This window comes from Canis aureus, chromosome 13, assembly GCF_053574225.1.
Source record: "Canis aureus isolate CA01 chromosome 13, VMU_Caureus_v.1.0, whole genome shotgun sequence".
NCBI classification, from domain to species: Eukaryota; Metazoa; Chordata; class Mammalia; order Carnivora; family Canidae; genus Canis; species Canis aureus.
In genome coordinates this window covers 16381015-16408933 of record NC_135623.1, presented here as the reverse complement: position 1 = coordinate 16408933, position 27919 = coordinate 16381015, and the positions used below count along the sequence as shown (strand labels likewise).

The 27919-nt window shown below is 36.0% G+C and overlaps 1 protein-coding gene across 7 annotated transcripts in view; it reads right to left on the bottom strand.

The window, feature by feature from the left end:
• EPS15 (epidermal growth factor receptor pathway substrate 15) overlaps positions 1–27919 on the bottom strand; it is a 142478-nt gene that overhangs the window by 93112 nt on the left and 21447 nt on the right. For 2 of the 7 annotated variants that reach the window (XM_077844963.1, XM_077844966.1), the window contains exons 1-8: positions 15410–15487; positions 15059–15100; positions 11967–12056; positions 10459–10506; positions 7420–7515; positions 4900–4965; positions 2490–2615; positions 338–397 (exon numbers count right to left, since the gene is read on the bottom strand). In XM_077844963.1, the coding sequence (XP_077701089.1) occupies positions 338–397; positions 2490–2615; positions 4900–4965; positions 7420–7515; positions 10459–10506; positions 11967–12056; positions 15059–15100; positions 15410–15472 (591 nt within the window). In that variant the 5' untranslated portion in view covers positions 15473–15487. Of the gene's footprint in view, positions 1–337; positions 398–2489; positions 2616–4899; positions 4966–7419; positions 7516–10458; positions 10507–11966; positions 12057–15058; positions 15101–15409; positions 15496–27919 lie in introns of those variants that run through there. The other 5 variants (XM_077844969.1, XM_077844968.1, XM_077844964.1 and 2 more) reach the window with 5 other exon arrangements.

The following is a 27919-nucleotide window of genomic DNA, read 5'->3' as shown; positions in this document are numbered from 1 at the left end:
GTAAAATTATTCCATAGCAGAAAGAAGCTACTTTTATTACTTAAAAGAGATGTATGGTAAAGATCGATACCACTCAGCATCTTTACAATACATTATCCAAAGTATATAATCCTATGTACATTAAAGTCAAATAAAATGAAGACAGTAAGACCATACATTTTCTACTATCTGTTTCTTTAAAAATATTTATTGACTACCTGTATACTCTAGACAAAAATACTCATACCAACAACCTTAGGAAAATACAGTTTTCCTCTGAGGAGAAACTAAACAAGGAAATTTTTGCTTGAGAAAACCATTAAGATGTTTAAGATTTTAAGAGCATTAGGTTACTTACAACTGCAAACTCATCTCTGTCAAGCATTCCATCATGGTCAATGTCACTCAACTCCCAAACCTTAAAAAGAAAGGAATCGACAAAGATTAAAGCTCTTTCACTTCATATGCTACCTGTAAACACCAAATACAATAAATGCAAGGAAATCTTTCATCTAAACATTAAAATATAAAATAAATAAATAAACATTAAAATATCTACTTCTTGGAGAAATTTCACTTATGCTGAACATTTTATTACATCACTCATATGCTATATTAACATTAACATTATTGTAAAAAGAAGGAATAATTCTTAATACAAGTGTTTTTTAATAAAAGTTTCTTACAAAATTTTAAAGAAAATATTTTGTTTCTATCCAGTAAGAAAACTATGTATACAGCACTTTAAACAGCTACAATGCTTTTTCACAAACATCATCTGTTAACTCATGCAACAACTCCATGTGGTACTATCAACCCACTTTTAGACCTGAGGTGATATGACTTAAGATCATGCAACCATTATTAAGTCACAGAATCAGTTCTCAACATGAAGATTTCCAACTAAGTCCATTATTGTTTTCCATACACTACAGAATCTCTGATCAACTAAAATATATGTCCAGTGAATACTGTGTTATTATTAACCAGCTAATGTCCAGGGCTTACAAAGAAAAAATAAATCTAAAAGGCCCTAGTAGATTTGGTTTAAATACAGAGTAGATTCCATACCTTTGGATCAGCTATAAAACTATGTTAAATCCTTGAAAAGAAGATATTTAAGTCTTTCAACAAAATTTTACTGGGAGTAAAATTTACTTTAGTAAGAGACTGGAGTGGAGATAAGCAAGTGTTTGGTCACTAAATGTCTTCAAGGAATTTGGACTTTATCTTAAATGCAATGAGAAGCTACTAAGAGGGTTAAGTTTAAGTCAAAATAACAGGATTATATTTATAGTTTAGAAATCTCACACTGACCACACAGTAGAGAAATGATTAACGAGAAATAGTACTGAAAAATGGCTTTTAAATTAACATTTACTGAGCTAACCTATACAACACTGATCCAGTAGTACTCCTACAGGTGGTATGGTAGTAAGTCATTATCACCATCAGCATCGTGGCATCTAGCATTAAAGAATATGTACCAAGCACTGTGCTACATACATAATCACATTTAATCCTTACAACCCTATAAATGGAATCATGCTCATCTTAAAGATTAAAAAAAATGATACATGGTTTTCTGATGATTAACTCAAGGTCACACGTCTAAGAAATGGTGCAGCCAGATTTAACCCTCTGTATTCTGGCCAAGCAAGGGATTAAAGATTTCCAACTAAGTCCATTATTGTTTTCCATATAATACAGACTCTCTGGAGGTTTAATGAGAGTAGATGAGGTTTGAAATCCAAAGAGGCATAGAGATAAATCACTATGGAAAATAGCCCAAGAGTAGGGAAAGCCCTGCTGAAGTTGGTGATCATAAAATTATGATGATACCAATATCTTATTAGATTCTCAGTAGTCCACATGCAACCACAGAGAAGGCACATAATTAGCTTCGTGCAAAGTCAGATTTTCAACAGGTCAGAAGAAAGGTTAGAAAATATGGTAACGGGAGCTAAAGATACCACATGAAACTGTGGACCAAGTTGGATGAGGAAAAAATAAATAAATTTGAAAAATGGAGAAAGTAAAGGACTCTGAGACTTAAAAGTCTTGTGAAGTCAAAGAATTAGTCTTACAAGTATTTATGAAAGAGATCTATAAAGATGGTAAGTTCTATTTAGAGAGTTAATGATTTCAGAGATGAAACTATTCCTTATAGCAGGGCCCCATCATACAGCCATGAAGTAGGCAATAGATATAAAATACTGACGGTCTCCAGAAATTAAATCAAGGAACTGGGAAGTCAGAACATACAGTTCAAATAAAAAGGACCTGCTCAAAGGGCTTACATATATAACTAATTTCAAGTACTCATATTTTAGAGGGAATATCAAATAAAATTAATTGGCAATAATTTTACATATTAAAGCAGATCACAAAAAAATTCTATAACATCAAAATAAAATCTGTGTAATCTTTGACAATGAGCTGTAAGTGCCCCTGATAAAGACAAAAATAAGATACATAAAAATTACATTTAGAATTTAATAATATCTTACTCTTCCAAGGATATCCACAGGTAACTTAGAGTTGAGCAATACTGGTTTCACTTTATCACCAGATAGAAATCCATTCACTGGGCTTAAACTATCAAAAATTGCATCATATTTGGCCTTATCTTCAGACTATAATATTAAAAAGATCACAAGTTAATCAGTGGTGAAAAGCATTTAAACTGCAGTTATAAAAATCAAATCCTCAAAGAATAGGCAATATATATATTTTTTAAGATATATTTATTTGTTTATTTATTTATTTATTTATGATACACACACACACACACACACACACACACAGAGAGAGAGAGAGAGAGAGAGAGAGAGACACAGGCAGAGGGAGAAGCAGGCTCCATGCTGGGAGCCCAATGTAAGACTCGATCCCGGGACTCCAGGATCGCGCCCCGGGCCAAAAGCAGGCACCAAACCGCTGAACCACCCAGGGATCCCCTAGGCAATATATTCTTTTTTTTTTTTAATTTTTATTTATTTATGATAGTCACACACACACACACACACACACACACACAGAGGCAGAGACATAGGCAGAGCAGAGGGAGAAGCAGGCTCCATGCACCGGGAGCCCGATGTGGGATTCGATCCCGGGTCTCCAGGATAGCGCCCTGGGCCAAAGGCAGGTGCTAAACCGCTGCGCCACCCAGGGATCCCTAGGCAATATATTCTTAAAAATTATTTTTAAAACATTTTTTGCTTTCATCAAAATATATTATAAATAACAATCTAAAAGTTACTCAAGAGTCCAGTATCCCTTCCATTCCTTTTGTAGCTGCAATACTATGTTTGCTTTTCTACTATTAGCTTAATCAAGTAATAGGAAGGGCTCTGAGAGGAGCATCTAGTCCAACCTTCTCACTGAAATCCATAGCAAGGAAATAACTTGTGAGAACACACAAGCTAGTTAGTGACATTCTACGACCTTCTCAACATGGTATTAAGTCATATTTCAAACTCAGATTTAAAAAAAAAAATAACCACCATAGGACTAAACACCTAGTTTCTCCCATTTTTTCCAAAGCAAGATTTTCTTTTCTTATCGATAATAGGACATCCCTAAAATCCTGGAAAGTTATCTGTATAACATAAAAAACTACTGTTCATGGAGCACATGGGTGGCTCAGTTGGTGGAGAGTCAGACTCTTGATTTGGGTTCAGGTCACGATCTCAGAGTTGTGAGATGGAGCCCATGTCGAGCCCTGAGTTGAGCTCTGCACTCAGCAGGCAATCTGCTTGAGATTCTCTCCCTCTGACTCTCCCCATACTTGTGTGTGTGTGTGTGTGTGCGCGCGCACGCGCGCGTGTGTGTACACCCTCTTTCTCTCTAAAATAAATAAATAAATCTTTAAAAAAATTAGCAGTCATGATTTTCCCAGTCAAAGCCAGATTCCTATACTTTTTTAAATTAGTTAATAACACACAGGCATATATGGACATAGAAACCAAGTGACTTTCGAACAAAACTATACATATTTATTAAAAGCCATTTGATCTGCTATATCCTAGTCCTAATATTATTTAGATACTATGATTTTTAAAATCTGATAAATTTTTAAAAGCTGATAAGATTTTATTTATTTTTTAGCTTTTATTTATTTATTTGAGAGAGAGTGAGAGAGAGAACAAGTGTAGTGAGGAGCAGAGGGAGAAGCAGGCTCACCACTAAGCAAGGAGCCTGATGGGCTTGATCCCAGGAATCCAGGATCATGACCTGAGCCAAAGGCAGACACTCAATCGAGCCACCCAGGTACCTGATAACATTTTTTATTTATTTTTAAATATTTATTTTTATTTATTTATGATAGACAGAGAGAGAGGCAGAGACACAGGCAGAGGGAGAAGCAGGCTCCATGCCGGGAGCCTGACACGGGACTCGATCCCGGGACTCCAGGATCGCTCCCCGGCTAAAGGCAGGTGTGAAAACCGCTGAGCCACCCAGGGATCCCCCCGATAACATTTTTTAAATTGGAGACATAACTAGCATGATGTCTCCAATAGATATAATGCAAAATATCCACTTCAGAAAAAGATTTCATACAAAATTGTTTGTTTTAGAGCCATAAAGAGAATTATCTGGTTAACCAGAATTTTCAAACAGGAAATAATACCAGTAGGGTAAACTACCTATTCATAAAATATTTTCATTAATATAGGAATATGACATCACCATTTTTAGTTTATACTATAAAATAAATGCATTTAAGCCATACTAACTGTTCAAAATGATTGATAGAATAGTAAGATCTCTCAAAAGATTTCTAGTACCAGTATTTCCCCTACAGTAAAAAAATGAAAATCCCATGCAGGTTACAATAGATTTTGGTAGTAGTGGGAGAGGATTAAATGGCTAGGAAGCAAAGCAATGTGTAAGGAAAAAGTAGTTACAAAGTTTACTTACTTTTACAGCCCATGGGAGCTCAGCTATAGAAGTTCCACTGATGAGCAAAGGACTACTGGTATCATGCTAAAAAAACAAAAAATAAATAAATAAAAAAATAGAGCACATGAAGAGCTGAAAACCTCACATCAATAAACAACAAGAAAAAGGTCTTTGGATTTAAATACATTCATACAAAATACGGAACTCAATGCACACAAGACACTATTTTACATTGACTCTATTAGACTTTCATCTAAATACAAATGAAACAAAAACTGAGTTATGAGTTAGCTGCATAAATGATATTAGAGCACTAACTGAAACATTTAGTGTTATAGAAGAAATCTTATTACAACTGATATCAAGATAAAGATATCTGAATGTAACAGAAATATTTGTGGCCCTGTTAACTGACGACTTTTTCCTAACACTATTTAAGGAAAGTAAACTGGGGCAAGAACCCAACTTAAGATTTCTTAAGTTACAAGAACATGAACCTATTAACAGCACACCCAAGTTGTTATATTTATCTCCTTTTAGAGACAGATGGATATAGTAGAAACATTTTTATAATAATATAGTTAGAAAACAAATCCCTAAATTAACCCTCTGATTCCCTACCTAAACTTACACATGCAGAAATTCTCAAAACTGAAGTTAAATTCATAATACTCAGAGCAAATACTTTTAAAGTTTTAAATTTAAAAACAAGAGCCACAGTGCCTGGGTGGCTCATTCAGTTACGCATCTACCTTCAGCTTTGGTCACGATCTCAGGGTCCTGGGAATGAGAGCCCCAAGTGAGGTTCCCTTGCTTAGCAAGGAGTCTGCTTCTCCCTCTCTCTCTAACTCTCTCCCTCGTTTGTGCACACACTCTCTCTCATATAAATAAATAAAATCTAAAACAAACAAAAAATAAGAGCCATGAAACTTCTAGAAAAGGGGGTAGGGTAGGGAGGACCAGCCCTATTAGACATACAAACAAATTACCAAATATGATAATTAAAACAATGTTAGGTGAGCATATGAATAAACAGATCAATGGGTAAAAACAAAAAAATCCAGAAAGGAACTAAAAATACATGGCTGAGGTGGCATTCCAAATCAGTAAGGAAAAGACTGGTTATTTTATAAAGTGGCCATCCTGGGAAAATCATCAATTTGAACCCATACTCATACTTAGTATCAAGACTAACATAAATGTGAAAAAAATAAACTATTAAAAAATTAAATCCTAGTAACTCATTAAAAAAATCACTTCTTTATGAAAAAAATCACTACGATTTCAAGACAAATGACAAACTAGGAAAATATATGTGTGTGTGTATGTAGTATATATACATAACCTCTAGAATTCAATTTTTAAAATGATCAATAACCTAAGAAAGATGGGAAAAGCTTTAAACAGACATTTCACATAAAGGTAATGAAAATGACTTATAAGCATGAGAAAAACTACTCAAACTCACTCTGTAAAACCAAATGGACAAATTAAAACTACACTCAACATTCCATTTGTCACCTCTCAAATTAACAACAGAATGTTAGCAAAAGAGCACGTGACCAACTGATGGTGGGTTTGTGAACGAGTACAACCACTACGGAACACAAATTGATATTACATATGAAAACTCCACAAATGCACAAACTTCTGAAAGAGCAATTCCACTTCTGAGAATATGCACATATAAATATATTTTTGTACATGTAAAATGACATATATCCAAGGTTATTATTCATTGCAGCATTTTTTAATAATAAAAGATTAAAAACAAGCTAAAAGCCTATCAATAGGAAGGTAAATAAATTATGGTAGAGAGGAAGTATGGAGGGGATAGGTTAAATGGGTGACAGGAATTAAGGAGTGCACTCGCTGTGATGAGCACTGGGTGTTGTAGGCAAGTAACAAATCACTCTATTGTACACCTGAAACTAATATAACACTGTATGTTAATTAACTGGAGTTTAAATAAAAAATTTAAAAACTTTTATGTAAATAGAAGCAAGGAAATACTATACAGCTATTAAAAAGAATAAATACGCTTTTATGTAAAGATCTCTAAAACATATTATTTAAAAAGGTATAGAATTGTGTTTATTAATTGTACACTACAATCAATGTAAAATGAGGAAGTGGGTATTTATATTTCTTTAAATACACATATAATGCGACGCCTGGGTGGCTGAGCGGTTAGGTGTCTGCCTTTGGCTAATCCCAGAGTCCTAGGATTGAGTCCCACATTAGGCTTCCTGCAGAGAGTCTGCTTCCCTCTGCCTGTTTCTCTGCCTCTCTCTCTCTGTGTCTCATGAATAAATAAAATCTTTAAAAAATAAATTAAAAAATAAGTAAATACACATATAGTAACTCTGGAAGAATATACAAGAAACTAATAACAACAGTAGCCATTAAGAAAGAAAATCAGGTAGCTGAGTGATAGGGGTTAGGGAAATTATTTTTTAATATAGCAATTTTAATTTTTAAATCATGTTGTATCATTTTAAAAATTAAGTACAATTTAAACTTAAGATCATTTCTTACAAATCTTGGTGGAGGAACAGCCAGGTTCAAGCTACTCAGAGAAACCTCTAATCCATTCTGGGCACATGCCACAAGTCGCAAAGCAACAAAGAATTCCTGAGAAAGAGAAGCATGAAGTTAAGTACATTAATTATCTATCTACCTATCTATCCATCCAACCACACTTACAATCTGAAAATATAAAACAATTCATAATTACTCCAAGATCTTAATGTAGCAACAAATATAATAGCACATTTGCCTGAAAACACTTGCTGTAAAATTCAGAAGATATCTATGTACAAAGATGTTCCTAACATTATAAATAGCAAAAGGTGTTAATATAAATGGGAAAATATTTAAATAAACTGTGATAATACAGGTAGTAGAAATTATACAAGATTAATACATTCTTCAAAGAACATTTGATGAACATTTAACATTTGATGTTAAAAATGATTTTTATCATTTAAGTGAGGAAAAGAGTCTGGAAAAAACCCCAGAAGAAAATAACAACTGAATGTTATCAAAAGTCATCTCTGGATTTAAGATGATAAATTTTGAAACTGGACCAATCATTCAAGTGATTCAACCACTGCTATTCCAGGAAAGCTACAGAGAATATAGAGCTACTGTGCAGCATCTAAAACAATTACATAACTGCTTCACTTCAAAATACTTGTAAATCTCTCCCAAAGGTCCTTGGATTTTTGGCCTTTTAAGTCTCAGTGCAAAATTTAATAAATAAATGCAGAGATGCTGAAGCAACTGGTTTTTGGTCTGGGAATAAACACAACAAAAGCCTTTACTCCAGTTTTAATCACTTTCAACTTAGTATCGTTGCTGATGCAATCAACCCTTCACCACTTTTCTCAAACCTCCTATTCTCACCAATACCATTCTTACCCAATTCTTACCTATTCTTAGAACCTTGCAGGTTGTCTGCTTTATGTAACACCTTGCCTTCACTCACAAATTTCTTAAAAAGGTGATATTTCAAGATCTCCCCTTCTCTTTTCATTCATTCCATAGCTTTTATGCAATCCCACTTGAACTTCCACCATTAGCTAGAGAAACCACTGCCTATGTCACAACTTCTTAGCTACCAAATACAATAGCCTCAACAAAACAAAACACAAAAAACTTCACCTCGTTCTGCTTGTTCTTTTGGCAGTCTGGACAGTATGATAACTCCCAGAAACTCTCCTCCACCAACATAGCTTCATAAAACTCTCCTACTTTTCCTCTGACCTTTCAAATCTCAGAGTCAATGCCTCCCCCAACCTTTAAATACTGGTATTTTGGGGGCACCTGGGTGGCTCAGTCGATTAAGCACCTGCCTCTGGCATCAGGTCATGATCCCAGAGTCCTGGGTTAGAGCCTTACATCAGGCTCCCTCCTCGGTGGGGAATCTGCTTCTCCCTCTCTCTCTGCCCCTCCTCCCTCATATGCATGCATGTGTACTCTCTCTAATAAATAAGATCTTTAAAAAATAAATAAAAATAAATGCTGGTATTCTAAGTCCTCCAAAATCAACCTTTTTTACTTTCTCATGTTATAAGAGATTCAATTACTCTTAGGTAATCAGGTCCCCTCCCATAGTATGGACAGGCTCTGAAGTGAAATAGTCTTGCATTAAATTCTAGTTCTGCCACTTAAAGTTGTGAGGCCATGGACAAGTTAAATAAAATTTTTCTAATACCTTTGCCATGTATTATGAGGTACAAAATAAAAACCATACTATAAGAACGAAAACACCTACTGTCATTTTTGGCACATAGAAACTCAATAAATATTGGTTTTTTCCCTTTGTTTCATGTTAATTCAAAAATCTACTTCTCTCATGCAAACATCAAAGTTTAAACTGCAGATCCACAAATCCAGCCACTTGGATATATATAACAAAGACAACTCAACTCAACATCCGAAGTTCAGTAATATCAGAGTGAAGAAAACACTATAAACTGTAAATATAAACTATATAAACTCCTGAAGACAGGGACCATATCTGTCTTGTTCACGCCTGCATTTCCAAAGCCTGACTCAAAACAGGTATTCAACAAATATTTGCTGACTGAGCGCACAGTACTCTGGCTGCCCATATGAAGCTAGTTTTCCTATGTCTCCAACGTACCAATTAGCCCTTCTGCCCAGAGGCTCTATTGGGGACTATAATCTAGCCCTAGAATCTTAATTAAGAGACTTGATATTCGTACTCTCTCATCTAAATTTCCCACCCCTTTTTGGAGTTTGATGCTGCTTCAGCTGTTCCCATATAGGGGAACTAATTTTGAGTAGCAGTGCTCAGCCAATGTATCAGCATGCAGCAAGCTTTAATTCAGTGCTGTGGAATCTACCCATTTCCAGTCCTGAAATCTATCCCTAACAAGCTAAATTTCAAAGTATACTGATGGTGTCCAATATTCATAATCACTTTCATATATTTCTTCTAGGGTTTACTCATGGCCTGTAAACCATTTTTTGGTTTATATGCCAAAAGTAAGACCTAGACAGAATACTCACAAGTAAGTATATTGTACAAGGTACCAAAGGTAGCGATATTAGGAGGTAGGGCCTTTGAGACATGCTTAAGGCATCAGAATGGGGGCCTCATGGGATTAATGCTTTAAAAAAGAGGGTCCAGAAAGATCCCTAGCCCCTTCTGCCATGGAAGGATACAACAAGAGGTCTGTGACAAAGAAGATAGTCCTCACCCAAACATGCTGGCAGCCTGGTCTTGTGTTTCAAGCCTCCAGAACTGTGAGCAATACATTTCTGCTATTTATAAGCCATCCAGTCTATATTATCATGTTAGAGAAGCCCCAACAGGCTACGACATTCCAGGAGAACAATGTTACCAAATTAACACTAACATTTGGGAATCAGTTACTTTAATGTCTATGGAATTGGAAATATTTTCCAATATACTGTATAACACTTTCCCTTGGAAAACCTAATATTGGCAAAAAACCAATTCCTAGTTTAAAACTAGAAAAAATCCTTGTTATTTTTTATTCTGAAGCACTCAAAAACTTTTTCATATGAATCTCGGAATCTTACTTGTTTGTTCAGGATTCCTTTGCCATTTGTGTCAGCTAAATCCCAAATCTGAAATTCAGAAAAAAAAAGTCAATCTGTTTTTTTTTTTTTTTTTTAATTTTTATTTATTTATGATAGTCACACACAGAGAGAGCGAGAGAGGCAGAGACACAGGCAGAGGGAGAAGCAGGCTCCATACACCGGGAGCCCGACGTGGGATTCGATCCCGGGTCTCCAGGATCGCGCCCTGAGCCAAAGGCAGGCGCCAAACCGCTGCGCCACCCAGGGATCCCTCAATCTGTTTTTTAAACAAAAATCATCTTAAAGATAACTTAAATCCCTGCAATTTACAACTTCATTCTCTTTGGTCATCAGATTTAAGAATCACAGAATTAAAAGTGGGAAGAAACCTTGAAGGTCATTTAGTGCAACCCTACACAAAGATACTATGGCCCAGTGAGATACTTAACTCAAGAACATTCAAGGCATCAAGAAAAGAACTGAAATGCAGGTTCTTTTTTTTTTTTTTTAATTTATTTTTTATTGGTGTTCAATTTACTAACATACAGAATAACCCCCAGTGCCCGTCACCCATTCACTCCCACCCCCCGCCCTCCTCCCCTTCTACCACCCCTAGTTCGTTTCCCAGAGTTAGCAGTCTTTACGTTCTGTCTCCCTTTCTGATATTTCCCACACATTTCTTCCCCCTTTCCTTATATTCCCTTTCACTATTATTTATATTCCCCAAATGAATGAGAACATATAATGTTTGTCCTTCTCCGACTGGCTTACTTCACTCAGCATAATACCCTCCAGTTCCATCCACGTTGAAGCAAATGGTGGGTATTTGTCATTTCTAATAGCTGAGTAATATTCCATTGTATACATAAACCACATCTTCTTTATCCATTCATCTTCTAACTTCCAAGTCCAATGCCCTTTTCATTAACCCAGGTTCTAACTCCAAATTCAATGCTCTTTCTACTAGAACATACTACCTTGATTTTAGGTCCATATTAAGATGATATTCTTCCTTACAGGCAAGCTGAAATAGTTCATGTTTATTTGTGAATAATTAATATCAGTATCATGTATAAGGATTCACCAGGAGATCTAGCAGGAGAGGGACTTTCCACTTCTTTGTGCTCTTTTCTAAGCCTCTCATCCCCAACTCTATTCACCACAAATTAAACACAGTTAGAGACAGTTATAGTACAGGAAACAAAGATAGAGCCAACTCTCTGAGTGGGTGGCAAGGTTCCCAGTCTGCACTGTTTCTCCCTCAATACCCAAATGTACTATTCCTTCCTCATTTCATCCTACTAAAAAGTAATTGGTTTTCTAAAAATCCGAAAAACCCCTTACTTTTCAAAAGAGTAAATCACTGCACCACAAATTCCCTCCATTGCATTCCTATAACTGCTTCAATGATTCAGTTCTAAGTTTTTTGATGGTATCTTTCTAAATTTGCATCCAATTTATTTATACTAAATATTCATTATAGTCTAATTAAAATGAATAAATATTACCTTTCCAAGTATCAAGTCTGGAAGCCCTGATCTTTTCAGGAAAACAGCAGCATCAGAAGCCAACACCCTTCCAGTATTGCCTGTATCAACCTGAAAAGATTTAAACCATAAGTTGCTGACAACCATAGAGACAAAGTTATCATTTTACCTGCCTTCCTCCCTGTGACTTGGAAACTGACTTTTTTAAAGGGGACAGGAATCCTTTGACTAACAAAGGCCAAGAAAGGGCAGCATTTCCTGGAGAGAACTTCTGACAAATGGGAGTACCTGTAGATCTGGGTTTTTTTTTCAAACATTTTTAAATCATTAACTTCTGCTTTTATATTTATTCTTAGAAACTGTAACACCTAAAAAAAAAAAAAAAAAAAAAAAAAGGTCAAAGGAGTATTAGCTCTAAAACCAGCAGTGATTCCATAATAAACTTAAGGAAATATTTTTTAAATTCTTAAGTTCCTAAAGAGCATTAACAGATATGCATCAAAAAAAACCAAAAAAACAGATACACATCATTTTAATTGATAGGAACTTTCCGTTAAAACAGAATGTCACAGGGGCAGCCCCAGTGGCTCAGCGGCTTAGCGCCGCCTACAGCTCAGGGAGTGATCCTGGAGACCCGGGATCGAGTCCCACGTCGGGCTCCCTGCATGGAGCCTGCTTCTCCCTCTGCCTGTGTCTCTGCCTCTCTCTCTCTTCTGTGTGTATTCTCATGAATAAATAAATAAAATCTTTAAAAATAAAAATAAAAATAAAACAGAATGTCACAAAGAGCAGAAAAACAGCTCAAAAAAAAAAAAAAGATTTTCACTTCTGTAAAGATTTCCTGAAGTAAAATTCTGTTTATAAAAATGAAAAGTAAATTTTTAAAAAGTCATGGAAAAGTAACACGAAACAAGGATATTTTTGAGCTAGCTGTTTTTCCAGTTTAGTTAAAAGATTAAGATTGTTGTAAACATATACAAAGCATTCCAGACAGGCCAATCCCAGCAAAGACGCAAAAGAGAAATCCTTTCTTTCAAGTGCTTGAATGTGGAATAAATCACTCAGAAAAAAAAAAAGAGAGAGAGAGAGAGAGAGAGAGAGAGAGAGAGAAAAGAAAAGAAAAGAAAAAAAATTGCCAAAAAAAAATTGCCCAATTCAAATTTTGGGTAACAAAGAAGTACAGAAATATTAACAAACCTGCCTCTAAAAATCTCCAGGACTCCTACTTTGCCTGCTCCCTGACTGCAGGGAGAAGGGAATATCTATTCCTAGCAGGGGAAACACTGATCAAACTTTTATGAAATATTTATGTATCATATTCCAATTTGACTATCTTCCTTTCTTTTGGTTACTATAATAAATTAAACACAGCCATTTAGTTTCTGTCACATACAAGAGTTCCTGTTGTACTGTGACACTTGCCCTGCCATAAGCTATAGGCTAGAACTTTGTTTTCATCAAAGATAAACAGTCTCAGAGCCTCACGGAAAGAACTATCCCATATAATCTGAATTATTAACACTTCAAAATACAGACTTTTTAATAAAGACTTCTGAGCTGACATCACTTTAGACAAGTCTCAGTCTATACTACTGGACTAAGTCAGAAGATCCAGAACTGTGCAGTCCAGAATTAGATACATTTCATGAAAGCAGACTCCTGACCCAAGCAAGGGAAGAAGAATTAATTACACATGACTTAATGAACTGCTGGGGAATATTTAATTATGGTTATTAACTTGGAATACTGTTGGTATTATTGTTAATATTCTGTTTTCTAATGGATATGTGGAAAAGCCCTTTCTATTTTCTCCTTATATTGATTTAGTAGGCTCTGCTTTTATAAACTGAAATAGTTTTCAATGGTATCTGATTTTCACTGACCTCAGAACTCAAAAACAAATCTTTCAATGGAATGTTCTTATTTTTATGGCAATATATAGTTATTAACACGTTAAATAATTTTTTCTTTTTATCAGGATATAGTTGAGTGGCTTATGTGAGAATAATGATCTTTTATTCAAAAAGAACAAGCCACTATTAAGGAAAAAGGACTGACTTAAGCAGAGACAATGTCTAGAAAGCCCTCCCAGTTTTCTGCAACCCAGTTTATAAGGTCCCAGTCTCAGAGACAGTAAAGCAAGGTCACTTAGCAGGCTAGGAACCTCAACAGACAGGGAAATCTCAAAATGAGATAAATTCATTCAAATTCATATGTACTGCAGATGAAATATGGGGGAAAGAATTTCTAAGATTTGGGCCCTAGTCTCAAGATAGAGGAAAAACAGCAAAGGCTTTAAAAAGTACAATCCAAGATTCTTTAGGAATAGAAGTTAAATTATAGAAAACATAGCAATGCAATGATTCCTACCCATACCAATAAATGAATTTTGTCTCATGGAGAATATAAATCTCTACAACTCATATTCTCATTTTTACATCTTACTGGTTCTCCCAGTAATTAATTGAGGTAAATAAAATCCTTGACACACATGCATTTCCTACTTGTATTTCTATGAGAATCATAGTTTTAACTTTGCGAAAATTAAACTTTAATAAGTATTTTTATAAGATTTTATTTATTTGAGAGAGAATGAGCATGCACATAAGAGAAAGAGCAAGAGTGGAAAGGGACACAGGGTGGGAGAGAGGAGGGGGTAAGGGGAATCCAACAACCCTGAGATGGTGACCTGAGCTTAAATCAAGAGTTGGTTGCTTAACCAACTGAGCCATCAAGGTGCCCCTAAACTTTAATAAGTCTTAAAAACAACAGAAAAGTCATTTCTATTTGGCTATAATTAATTTCTATATTTATATCTGCATGAATATATTTAATATTATATGGATTTTATAACCTAAATCTAATAGTACACATTATATGGATAGATAGACATTTAAGACAATTAAGTGTTTGGGCTTAATTATCTCTTTTCTTCATTTTTCTGATAGCTTGTCAAAAGTATTAAGCACTCAAAACAAAAGGTTAAAGCACAGGAAATTGAAAACAAGACACATCAAATGTGTTCGGCTGGCTGGTAACCTGCAAATATACAATCAAGAGTTGAAAAAACATTTTTAAATTCAATTTTATATTCAAAGAAACAAAAATCTTACCTGTCTGTAGTATTTTTCATATACAGGATTCCCACTTGATAACTAAAATAAACAAACAATTAGAAATTAAATACTAATCAATCATCTGTATATTTGCATTCATTCAACAGAAATTTGTGAAACAAAGATGAGTAAGAGTAAAATATCCTTATTTCAAAAAGTTTGGCTTAGTTTCTTTTAAGGAGGAAGGGAAAGTGGATAAAGGCAGCCATATGAATTATTAAGAATCAAGTAGAAAAAAATAGAACAAGAATTTATTTTTATTTTCTAGAACAAGAATTTTAAAATTACTTTTGTCATCAAAACTTTTTTTTCCGGGATCCCTGGGTGGCGCAGCGGTTTGGCGCCTACCTTTGGCCCAGGGCGCGATCCTGGAGACCCGGGATCGAATCCCACATCAGGCTCCCGGTGCATGGAGCCTGCTTCTCCCTCTGCCTGTGTCTCTGCCTCTCTCTCTCTCTCTGTGACTATCAAAAATAAATAAAAATTAAAAAAAAAACTTTTTTTCCTCATGCAAAATTTTACCAAGAAACCCAATATATAGACAGTTGAAAGTCCAAAAGCCTTCAGCATTCATCTTCTACCTAAGTGTCCAAGGTCCCTATGAATACAACTCAAAACCATTTTGATAAAATAATCAAGTGAATATACAAGCTGATATACAAAAAGATATTTATATCATCTTATCTGAAATGCTTGTAGGCAAGGAGTTCATACCACAGTTTAAAGGGTTCCCTGGACAGCTAATGAACAGATTTACTATCTCATCTGAAAGGCAGCATAGGAATATTAATGTCTGAAGGCTCAAGTTCACCTGTACATGAATGTGTAAGAGTGTTCTAGAACCAGGAAGGAAATCCAAGAAGACTTCAAGGAAGTGACATCAGTGCAGGCATTTGAAGTATGGATGAGAAGGGGAGAGGCGGAGTCTACATAGAGGTAAGAGCATGCACAAAGGCCTGCAATCAACAGAAAGCTCAGTTAATGTTTGAAAAGAGTAAGTTCTGGGGATCCCTGGGTGGCGCAGCGGTTTAGCGCCTGCCTTTGGCCCAGGGTGCGATCCTGGAGACCCGGGATCGAATCCCACATCGGGCTCCCGGTGCATGGAGCCTGCTTCTCCCTCTGCCTATGTCTCTGCCTCTCTCTCTCTCTCTCTCTGTGTGTGACCATCATAAATAAATAAAAATCAAAAAAAAAAAAAAAGAAAAAGAAAAGAGTAAATTCTGAATGGTATCAGGAATTGGAAAGAAGATTGTGAAGTTTTGTAAAAGGCAACTTAAGGGATTCACATGCCACAGTAAAAGTAAAGAAATTGAGAATAGACAAAGAGGACAGATTCATAAGTTATTAACATAGTATTAGGTCTCGGTGATTATTTGTGAAGAGGGAAAATAGGACGGAAAGTAGAAGCTACTCAGGAAATAATTTTAATGGACCCAATAGAGGACCTGAACACTGGCAATGGCAGAAAAGAAGGGTATGGTCTGAACAAATGTTTGTAAAATGGATTTGACAGCACTTATTAAGTAGATGAGAGGGGCAAGAGAGGCTTAGTTAGAAATACAAACAAGAAAAAAATCTTCAAGCATCAAGGTTGGGCCTATAGCCTTAATGGGTATAAAACTAGATTAGGAAATCAACATTTAGGACACCTGGGTGGCTCAGTCAGTTAAGCACGGGCTTCATCCAATCAGATGAAGATCTTAAGAGAAAAGACTGAAGTCCCCTGAGGAAGAAGAAATCTTGCCTCCAGAAAGCCTTTAGATTCAGGAGCAATATCAGCTCACCCCTGGGTCCCCAGTCTGCTGGCCTGCAGATTTAGGACTTGCCAGCATCCACAATCACATAAGCCAATTCCTTAAAATCAGTGTATGTGAATGTGTGTGTATGTCTATCCTGTTGGTCCTGTTTCTCTGGAAAACCCAGTTTTTTTCTGTTTTTTTGTTTTTTTTGTTTTTTTGTTTTTTTTTTGCGAACCTAAGGGAAATTTTATTTACTCTTCTTAAAGTAGTCTAGTTTAAAAACCAGAGGTTATGTGAGAGGAAAGAACACAAAATCTTCCCCAGACAGATATACAGAAGGGGGGCAGTAGGGCTTCAGGTCAGATCTTCTCCATCTTGGAAATGAGGTCATCACAGATTTGGATTAATTCTTCATTTTCCTTAGTCTTCTGCTCTACTGTCTTCTCCAGTGACTGGATGCGCATCTGCTCCTTCCTCAGGCTGGCCTGGAAGGCCAAGGCCTCCGCTTGGGCCTTGCCGCGCACCTGAGCGATCTCCTCACTGGCCAGCTTGAGCTTCTCTTCTGCGTGGGCCTTCAGGGCCTGGTACCACTGGCCCTCCTTCTCAATCCTCACTATGTAATCCTCAACACACTTCTTCAGAGATTCTTCATTCGTGTGATACCCCTGGATCACTTCCTTCTGTTTCTCAAACCGCTTGAAGAGGTCAGAGAAAGACTTTTCCATGGAGCTCAGGTATGCAGCCAACTGGTCTTTTTCCTTTAGAATCTTCTGGATTATGTTAATACCTAATCTCAGAGAGGTTATTTATCCAAGCTGTTAAATGGCAAATACTGTTTTTAATTTATTTTTTATTGGTGTTCAATTTGCCACATATAGAATAACACCCAGTGCTCATCCCATCAAGTGCGCCCCTCAGTGCCCGTCACCCAGTCACCCCCACCCCCCACCTACCTCCCTTTCTACACCCCTTGTTCATTTCCCAGAGTTAGGAGTCTCTCATGTTCTGTCTCCCTTTCTGATATTTCCCACTCATTTTTTCTCCTTTCCCCTTTATTCCCTTTCACTATTTTTTATATTCCCCTAATGAATGAGACCATATAATGTTTGTCCTTCTCCGATTGACTTATTTCACTCAGCATAACACCCTCCAGTTCCATCCATGTCGAAGCAAATGGTGGGTATTTGTCGTTTCTAATGGCTGAGTAATATTCCATTGTACACATATATAAATGGCAAATATTGTGATAATTAATATAAAGACTTAATTTTGTTATAGTATGTTTTAATAATTTTATTTCTGAAAACTGTCTTTGTCTGGAACTACTATACTTACCTATCAATGTAATGAAATCATTTTGATGCCAAAAAATGTATCTCAAAAAACTTTCAGAATTTTAAATATTTATAAGTATCCCTTTCATTCTCAAAAATGTCCAAATTTGGTAAAAAATTACATATCCATCCTACTTATAGATAAGGGTGAAAATACTTTGCTAGAGGAAGCAAATAAAATACATTCCATCTATAATGAAGAGTTAAATTATAAAGATAATTCAATTTTTAGTTGAATTTTTAGTGCTGAGGGGGGAGGAATGGGAATCTCATACACAAAAAGAAATTCTGAGCTCCAAATTGTACTTTACTAATCCTCACATTACAGACTCATTGGTTACTACATAAACACATTTGAGAAGGCATTAGCACACTAAAGTGTTCTAAAGTACACCCTGTACTGATTAGTATACTAATACGATACAGCTAAGTGAGAATGGAAAAAGCCATCCAAATTGCCAATTCACTCATCAAGCAAAAAGACCAAAGAGTGTTTTTGGTGTGTCTCGGTAAAAACTTTTTTCCTGAAATATGATCATTTTAAATCAAAAAGAAATCACAGATACACAACACACATAATGAATGCAGAAATAAAAAAATTTAGCATATAGCTAAAATGGTATAAATTATTTTTACATTCTTTGTTGTACTACTCTGCATTCTTTTTTATAAGCATTTTCTATTTTTATAATTAAAATAAAATAATAAAGCTATTTTCAAATTGAGGGAAAATACAAAAATCCCCCAAATATGAAATCCATATTCAAAACTGCATATGAATTTTTAGTATCTAAATTAATTTCTAAAGGAAAACTTTTAAAGTTGTCCAAATAAAAATTTGACCTTTTAAAATTCTAACATTATTTAAAAACAATTATTTATTTATTAGCTATATAATAAATTCATCAGTTGCCACAAAGTAAAATATTCATAAATATAAGAATTCCTTCTAAAGAGTCAGTAGCTATTTATTACTACTCTGAAAAAATGTTAAGTGCTTGTAAATAATAGATGTTAGAAAGCAAATACAGTTTTGTAAAAAAATACTCAAGTTTTGGTATCAGATAGGCCTAGATCCAAAGTCCAATTCCACTACTTCTTAGATGAACCTGAACCACTTATTTCACTTCTTTAAAATCCTGTCTCCTTGGGGAGCCTGGGTAGCTTAGTTAGTTAAGTGTCTTTGGCTCAGGTCATGATCTTAGGGTCCTGGAATCGAGCCTCACACTGGGCTCCCCACTCAGCAGATTGTCTGCTTGTCCCTCTGTCCCTCCTCTTGCTCATGCTCTCTCTCTCAAATAAACACAAAATAAAATTAGAAGCCTGTCTCCTTATCTGTAAAGTGCTAGTAATATCTATTTTTCATAAGTCTCATATGGATTAAATTAATTAAAGAGATGGCTGCTTGTTTCCTAATATCCTTTCTTCTTTCTTTAGAACAGTACCCCTAAGCCTTATGTGGACACATGGACACCTAGCTAAAGCTACATTTCCCAGCCTCTCTTACAATCCCAGTTCTCCTCAATGGAATGAGAAAAAAAAAATAATGTGTCCAATCCCAGGTCTATGCACCTACAGGGAAGTCTGGAGAATGTTTTCTACCTCCTAGCCCTTCTTCCAGCTTGTCAAATACAGGTATGTTGGCAGAATATAGACCAGTTGTCCAGACTAAGATGGAAAACATGGTTGAGAATAAAAGAACAACAGGAGAAAAAGGGCCTAGGTCCCAGACACTATCCTAAAGATGCTATATCTGTCCTATACACTTACCCTACCTGAACAGTTGCTTAAGGGAGATAAACTCTCTCTGTTTAAACCAGTGTGATGGGCAGCCCCGGTGGCACAGCGGTTTAGCGCCGCCTGCAGCCCAGGGCGTGATCTGGAGACCCTGGATCCAGTCCCACGTCAGGCTCTCTGCATGGAGCCTGCTTCTCCCTCTGCCTGTGTGTCTGCCTCTCTCTCTCTCTGCATCTCTATGAATAAATAAATAAAATCTTTAAAATAAAATAAATAAAATAAAATAAAATAAAATAAAATAAAATAAAATAAAATAAAATAAAATAAAATAAAATAAAATAAACCAGTGTGATTTTGGCTTGAACCAATATTCTAACTAGTGCAACAAAGAAAAAGAAAGGAATTGTGGGGCACCTGGGTGGCTCAGTGGTTGAGTGTCTGCCTTTGGCTCAGGTCGTGATCCCAGGGTTCTGGGATTGAGGCCCACATCAGGCTCCCCACAGTGAGCCTGCTTCTTCCTCTGCCTCTCTGTGTCTCTCATGAATAAACAAATAAAATAAAAAAAAAAAAGGAGCTGCTATTTTTATTAAGAAAAAAACCATTTAAAGTATCATAAACTTCAGTAAGAAAAAAGTTACTACAGAAGTATTGCATACTACACCATCCTAAGGTAGGTTGCATTATAATTCTCATCTATTCTCCTCTTTTCAAAGTATCATTAACACCTCTGCCTGTTGCCATGTGACTTGTAGTGCGTCTCTGCAGCAAGTACAACCCTACTGTTGTTGGCCTGGCCATGAGACTTACTTTGGCCAGTGAAATAGAAACTTCCATCTGCAAGTAGAAGCTTTAAGAGCTATGTTTCCACTAACTCTTGCTCTTTTCTCTCTACCAAGAGAACAGTATGTCACAAATAGGGGGTGCTCTTGCAATCTGGATCCTAAAATGAAAAAGAATCATGGAGTAGAACTGTAGTTGATTACTAGGGAACCTATAATGTGAACAATAATTAAACCTCTGTTATTGTAAGCCAATGTTCTGCATTATTTCTTATTGCAACATAATCCAGCAAAACATACAGGTAATCTGACACCAAAGAATACCAGGTAGTAAAAAAAAGAAGAGAAAGAGGAGGAGGTGGTGGTGGAAGAAGAAGAGATGGTGGTCCTGGTTATTAGGGAAATTCATAGGTTAATAAATAAATGTCAAGAATTGCCTCATATGGAATTTTTAGTTTCATTTTTGGGGGTCTCATCATAGGAGACTATGATTCTATAGTGCACAAAATGAACTGAAACTTTAGTGTTATTAGGCTTATTGTAAATAGTTATAGAAGGATGTGGGGGGAAAAAAAGGTAAAAATAGAGAAATAACCTCTAAAACATAACGTTTATCTTTTTTCCGTTAATCACAGGGCCACACAATGAAGAGTAACCAGTGAGTAACATGATAAAAAAAAAAAAAACAGTGTATAAATTAATAAAATGAAGGGAGTAGGTATGATATAAAGAAGTAAGATGAAAAATCTTTGTGATGGAACAGTTATCTTAATTGTTGCTAGTTACATGAATCCACACATGATAAAACCTCATATGCATAAAACTACATACAAATACACACACACGTGTCTATAAAACCAATGACATTTGAATAAGTCCTATGAACTGTGCCAGTGTCAATTTTCTGGTTTTGCTATTGTACTAGAATTATATGAGGTACTACAATTAGGGACAACTGGATAAAGGGTATATGCAACCTCTCTATAGTACTTTTTGCAAATTGCCATGTAAACGTGTTATTGAAGACCACTATGAAATAAAGAGGCAGCAATCCAGACAGGAAGAACACTGTGTATAAAGGCAAACAGATACAGAAGTCTAGGTAATGAAAAGAAGATAATGGGAAAGATTTTATTTTTCTAAATAAACCACCCAAAATTTGTTTTGTTTTGGTCAATCTAAAAATTTAAGAAAACAAGTAACAATTCAGTACTAGTAGACATAGAAAAATAAGTGTTATAAAAAAAATAAATGTTACAATGCACACAATTTTCCAGGTAATTTGCCATACAAGTACTTTTTACATATTAACACACAAAAATTCAGCTTACTAAGAATACAGCCTTCTAATGCTCCATTTTCAAGAGAACTGAGGAACCAGAAGTGGAACTAGCCCTGACATCCTTTCAACTACTCAATCACAACCACAACCACCAATTCCTTTAATGATGGAACAGCAGGTACAAAGGCCAAAGTAATGAATACAATCAGAAAAGCCTATGCATTTATATACATAATTTACTCAATGTGAATGGCTTGCAAAGGAGACTAAATCCTTCTGACACTCTTGTGATGTCTAAAACAGACTTGTATATTTCACAATACAAAGGAAAAAGGATAAAAATGAACAGTAAGCAGAAGAATGAGAAAATAAAAAGGGGCAATTCAAACTGACAAAAGGAAACAGCAATCTGAACATGTCTGAAGCATCAAAAGAACGTCAATAATAATGAAACTCAGGAAGGAAAACAACCCTGAAGCTGAGTAGAGGATGGAGAAAAGCAAGTGCTGTGAGTAGTCCTCACCTTTAAAGCTGATGAGAAGCTTAAGGTAACACAAGCAGGCATCTGGGCAGTTCACTTAGAGAATGCAGTTCACTTAGAGAATGCACAGATTTTGAAAGCTTTCTTAATACGATTCTTGAAGTATTTCTAGGTCTCTGCCTACTATGTTACCAATTTAAAATGGTTTGTTATGGGACAAACATGAGATGTTAGCATATTTGCAGAATGGAGCACTGTAACTTTAAGTATAAGCTGTTTGAGGGGCAAGAGTCCTGTATGGTTTTTGGAACCCTAGGTACCTAAACCTACTGCTCTGTCCCTAGAAGACACCTAGTCATTATTAAATTATTAAATGAGTTGTGACTCCTAGAACTCTAGGAGTATTGTTAAGAAAGCTTTCAAAATCTAGATCTAAGAATAGATTTGCTTTGGAGATTATCAGAAATGAAAGGTAAAGGTATTTCAAGTAAACAAAAGGATTTCAAAAGATGCCATAGCCGTATACTACCGAAAAACAGTGGATGTAAACAAAACATACCAACAACTCAGACCAATAACAAACCAGCTTTTGTTAAATCCAGCCCAACCTGATCAAAAATCTAAGTGGCAGAGTGACAATGAATATAAAGAGTAGCTCTGGTCTCTCCTCAGAAGACAGGAAGCCCTACACATACCAGTCTAGACAGCCCAAAATAAAGAGAAATCACTGGGACAAGCATTATCTTTAAGCATGAATAATATATGAATTATAACAATTCAAGTAAGGAAGAAATGAAACAAAATAACTATCTCCTGTATTTATATGTATAGCACTTTACCTTTTACAAAGGACATTCACAACCGCCTATTTGTACATTAACCCAGGTGATCATATCCATTTCCATTGTTCAATACCACACCTAACGCTGATGATTACCAAACTGCTACCTTTACTTCAGACCCTTTCTCTAACTCCAAACTTTTATATTAACCTTCTACATCTCCACTTGGATATCTCCCAAACATCTGACAGAAAAATAAAAAAATTTTTCTCTAAAACCCACTCTGACATCAGTTCTAAAGAGCAAATTCTGTCCCAACTCACAGACTTTGCAAGTGTCATTCTCTCTTCCTGAAAATCATAGTTGGTATTTTCATTTTCTTTAGGTCTTAGTTTAAATGTTACCTACCCATTCTAAGATTTTTTTTGGATCATTTATGATGTAGGTCCTCTTCTCTTTTATATTCTACCTCAGTCTTGCTTGTTTCTGTTTCCTTCAGAAAGCCCTTACTATGACTTGTTTTAATTTTGCCTGTGTGTGTGTGTGTGTGTGTGTGTGTGTGTTTTACGGCCCTCACATTAAGGTGAGCTCCATTAGAGCAGAAGCCCATATCTATCTTGTTCACCATCATATCCCCAATACCTATCACCGTATCTACATATGAAAACCCTCAATAAATATTAGTTGAATGAATGATTATTAATGAAATTCCTTCTTACAGTAAATTCTCAAATACTGTTGGAAGTATAAATTCATTTATTCAACATTTATTGACAACCTACTACTTGCCAAAGACTGAGGTAGGCACAGTGATACATAGTCCCTACTTATAAGGAGTTTACTGTCTAGTACAGAAAGAAAAAAGTAAGCAAGTCATTTTTTTCCTCAACCTCTACTGAGAATGTTCCCTCCACTTACCAACATGAAATAACACCTGGTCCTGTCCTGAAGAGAAAACCAGACACATCTTTTCTCAAAATATTACCTTCAACCTCCCACTCTCAATGGAACTCAATCTCTTACCTCCCTGACAGCACTCTCAGATGGTCCAGTTTTAACATCCAGCCTATCTCAGGGTCCAGAAATGGGATTAAAATCCCCTTTGATTACCCCCACAGCTTGTCCACATTATGTTACTCAACTTTTTGTTTTAAAAACAAAACAATGGGGGCAGCCCTGGTGGCCCTTCGGTTTAGCACCGCCTTCAGCCCAGGGTGGGATTCTGGAAACCCGGGATCAAGTCCCATATCGGGCTCCCTGCATGGAGTGGAGCCTGCTTTTCCCTCTGCCTGTGTCTCTGCCTCTCTCTATGTCTCTCAAGCATAAATAAATAAAATCTTTAAAATAAATAAATAAATAGTTATAAAATAAAACTTAAAAAAAAAAATGGGTGATGGGCATTATGGAGGGCACTTGTTGGGATGAATACTAGGTGTTATATCCAAGTGATGAATCACTAAATTCTATAGGGGCACCTAGGTGGCTCAGTCAGTTAAATATCCAACTCATGATCTCAGCTCAGGTCTTGACCTCAGAGTTATGAGTTCAAACTCCATGTCAGGCTCCACGCTGGGTGCAGAGCCTACTTAAAAAGTAAATAAATAAAGCTTTACTCTTTTTTTTTTTTTTTTAAGCTTTACTCTTTTGAGGCTCTTACCTTTCAACAAAATTACTCTCTTCTTTTCCTTAACACTGGAGTCTTCTGAGAAGGGTGGCAGGATGCGGTAACTGGGTGATGGGTACTTAGAAGGGCACATGATGAGAAGAGTACTGGGTGTTTACCATATGTTGGCAAATTGAATTTAAATAAAATATTAAAAAAAAAAAAACAAAAAACACTGGTGTCTTCTAACCTGATCTCTCTACCTCATCTAAGGCTTTGGCAACTCACTGTCTTCCTCTCTACTCTGAATCTCATTACCAATGGATGACTATATCATAGATTAAACAACCCATCCAACAACCTGGCTTCTTACCTCCTAGACCTCTTAACTCCAGTATTCACTGCAAAACATGGAGCTATACATATGCTATGGCCCACTCACTATCTTACTCCCATGGTCACATCCTTCCTAGCCCTTCTACCTTGACCAGCACTCGCTCTTCATCCTAAATCATACTTTGAGCATCTTGCTCTCCAAATAGGACTTCTTTCAAGGTATAGTCCTTTGCCTCTAGAAGACCTCTTATCCATGGACCCTTTCATTTTGACTTTGAACCACCAGACCCTCTCTTACTATACTTCCCTCCTCATTCAGTTTAGATACAATGATGCACGATTTCGATAATATTCTTGCCAGAAAGGGGGGGGGGGGGAATATTCTTGCCAGTAACCTAAAATCTTACTCCTCTTTGTCATTTGGTCACACAAATACAGCAAAATCCCAAACCTGGATGAATCTAACTACCCTCTTTTCTTCGAGGCTGCAGCTGAGAAAGTCACTGAACAGGATTGGTATTACTATAAATTCATGATCACCACACTGGTTTGCTAGAGGTGCCATAAAAATACACCACAAACTAAGCAGCTTAGAACAATAGAAATTTACTAACAATCTGGAAGCCAGAAGTCCAAAATCAAGGGCCCTCTGAAGGGCCAAGCTCCCTCTGAAGGCACTAGGGAAGGATCTGTTCCAGGCCTCTCTCCTACTTCTGGTAGTTTCTTGGCTTGTGGCAACATAACTCCAATCTTCACATAGCATTCTCCTTACATGTCTGTGTCCAAATTTCTGCTTTTGATGAAGACATCACTGTACTGGATTAGTGGCCCACCCTACTCCAGTATGAGTAACTCAACTAACTATCTCAACTAACTATCTCTAGTGACTCTCTCCAAGTCATATTTTAGGAACTCAACATATGAATTTGAGTGGGAGAGAGGCACAAATCGACCCATAACAACCAGTAACTTCAATTCTTTCTGGTAAACCAACTCTTCAACCCATTCTCCCTAGCAACTGTTTCAGGGAAAAATAGGAACTTTAGTCGGTCCAATCAGACAAAATCACAGTTCTTTTGTGGGAGCTACCAGAAAAGAGGTTCTCTTGTCCATGTACTAGTAGTTATAAAGTGTATAAAATCCTCTTAGTGGTACACCAAAAAGCTTGCGTAAGACTGGAGCCAAGATATGAAGGAAAAACAGAGGAGTGATATCATTGAGACCTTAACACATGTGAAGCCAGCTCTACTCCCAGACCTATCAAGTACGTAAACTAACATTCCCTTTCCACTTAAGAACTGGCATTCCCTATCACTTGCATAAAACGGTTCTGATATAAGAACAAAAGAACTGGCTAAAAGAGTGAATTTTACATATTTCTTGACTGGTATTCAGAACAATACGGATCAAACAATAAAGCAACAGAAAATCTTTGCTATCCCAATTCTTTTATGCTATAGATCTAACATTTAAAAAATATCCACACAGGGGTGCCTGGGTGGCTTAGTTGGTTGAGTATCGGCTTCAGCTCAGTTCATGATTCCGGAATCCGGGGATCAAGCCCCCACATCAGGCTCCCTGCTTGGTGGGGAGTCTGCTCCTACCTCAACCTCTGCTTTCCCCTGCTTGTTTTCTAGCTCTCTCTCATAAATAAAATATTAAAAAATAAAATAAAATAAAAAATATCCACACAACCTTACTTTGTCTCAAGTATAATTTGAAACACATATCATTTCTTAAATAAACTTAAAGTAAACCAAGAAAATAAACATGTTTGGATGTTTATTGTTTGTTCATTTCTAAAATAGCAAAGAATTTTATAAAAAGAATTTTCATTATTATGACTTACAAAATGGGAGAGAGGGGTAAACCCTCACAGTCTGCCACTGACACCAGTTGGAGAGAATGATTAATAGCCCAGAACTAATAGATTAGTAAAAGTTGGCCTGTAGTAAATGAAGGCAAACAAATATGCTGAAATTTAATACAGACATATGGAGAGTAGCTCTTCAGTAGCTTTGCACAAGTAAAACAAAAAAAAAATTTCACAATTAATGGGGTACCAGAGGCCCAAGAGAATCAGCAATGAAATGTTGTTGCTTTCTAAAAAGGAAGGTAAGGAGCAAAAATCTTTCATAGTTAATGGGATACCAGAGACCCAAAAGAATCAACAATGAAATGCTGCTTTTTAAAAAGGCAAGTCATAAATAAATAAATAAATAAATAAATAAATAAATAAGCAAGCAAGCAAGCAAGCAAGTAAGTTAAGGGGCACCTGGCTGGCTGGCTGGCTTAGTAGGAAGAGCATGCCACTCTTGATCTCAGGGCCATTAGTTTGAGCCCGACGCTGGGTGTTAAGCCTACTTAAATAATCAATACATAAATACAAAATTAAAAGATAAGTTAAATTATAAAGTCAGAATTTAAATACCCCACATTTAAAAATCATACATACACAGTGTATTATGGCTTCATAATATAACATACATTAAATCCTTATTGAGTATTTCCTATACATTACAAATGAGGAAAATGAGACATTAATAAACTGAGTGACTCAGAGTCATATACCTATTTAAGTGTTGGAACCAGCATTCAAATCCAAGAAGTCTGATTGTAAGACTTTTTGTTCTTAATCATTTGTTTGCTTCAATCATCAGTGTTGTTATTTTCTCCATTATCTTACTAGCTTTTAACATCTATGTTGTTAGTTTCATCATTCTTACCAGCATCCTTCATATGCGGTGTATCATTTGAGCTTCCATAACACTCAGAGAAGTATTAC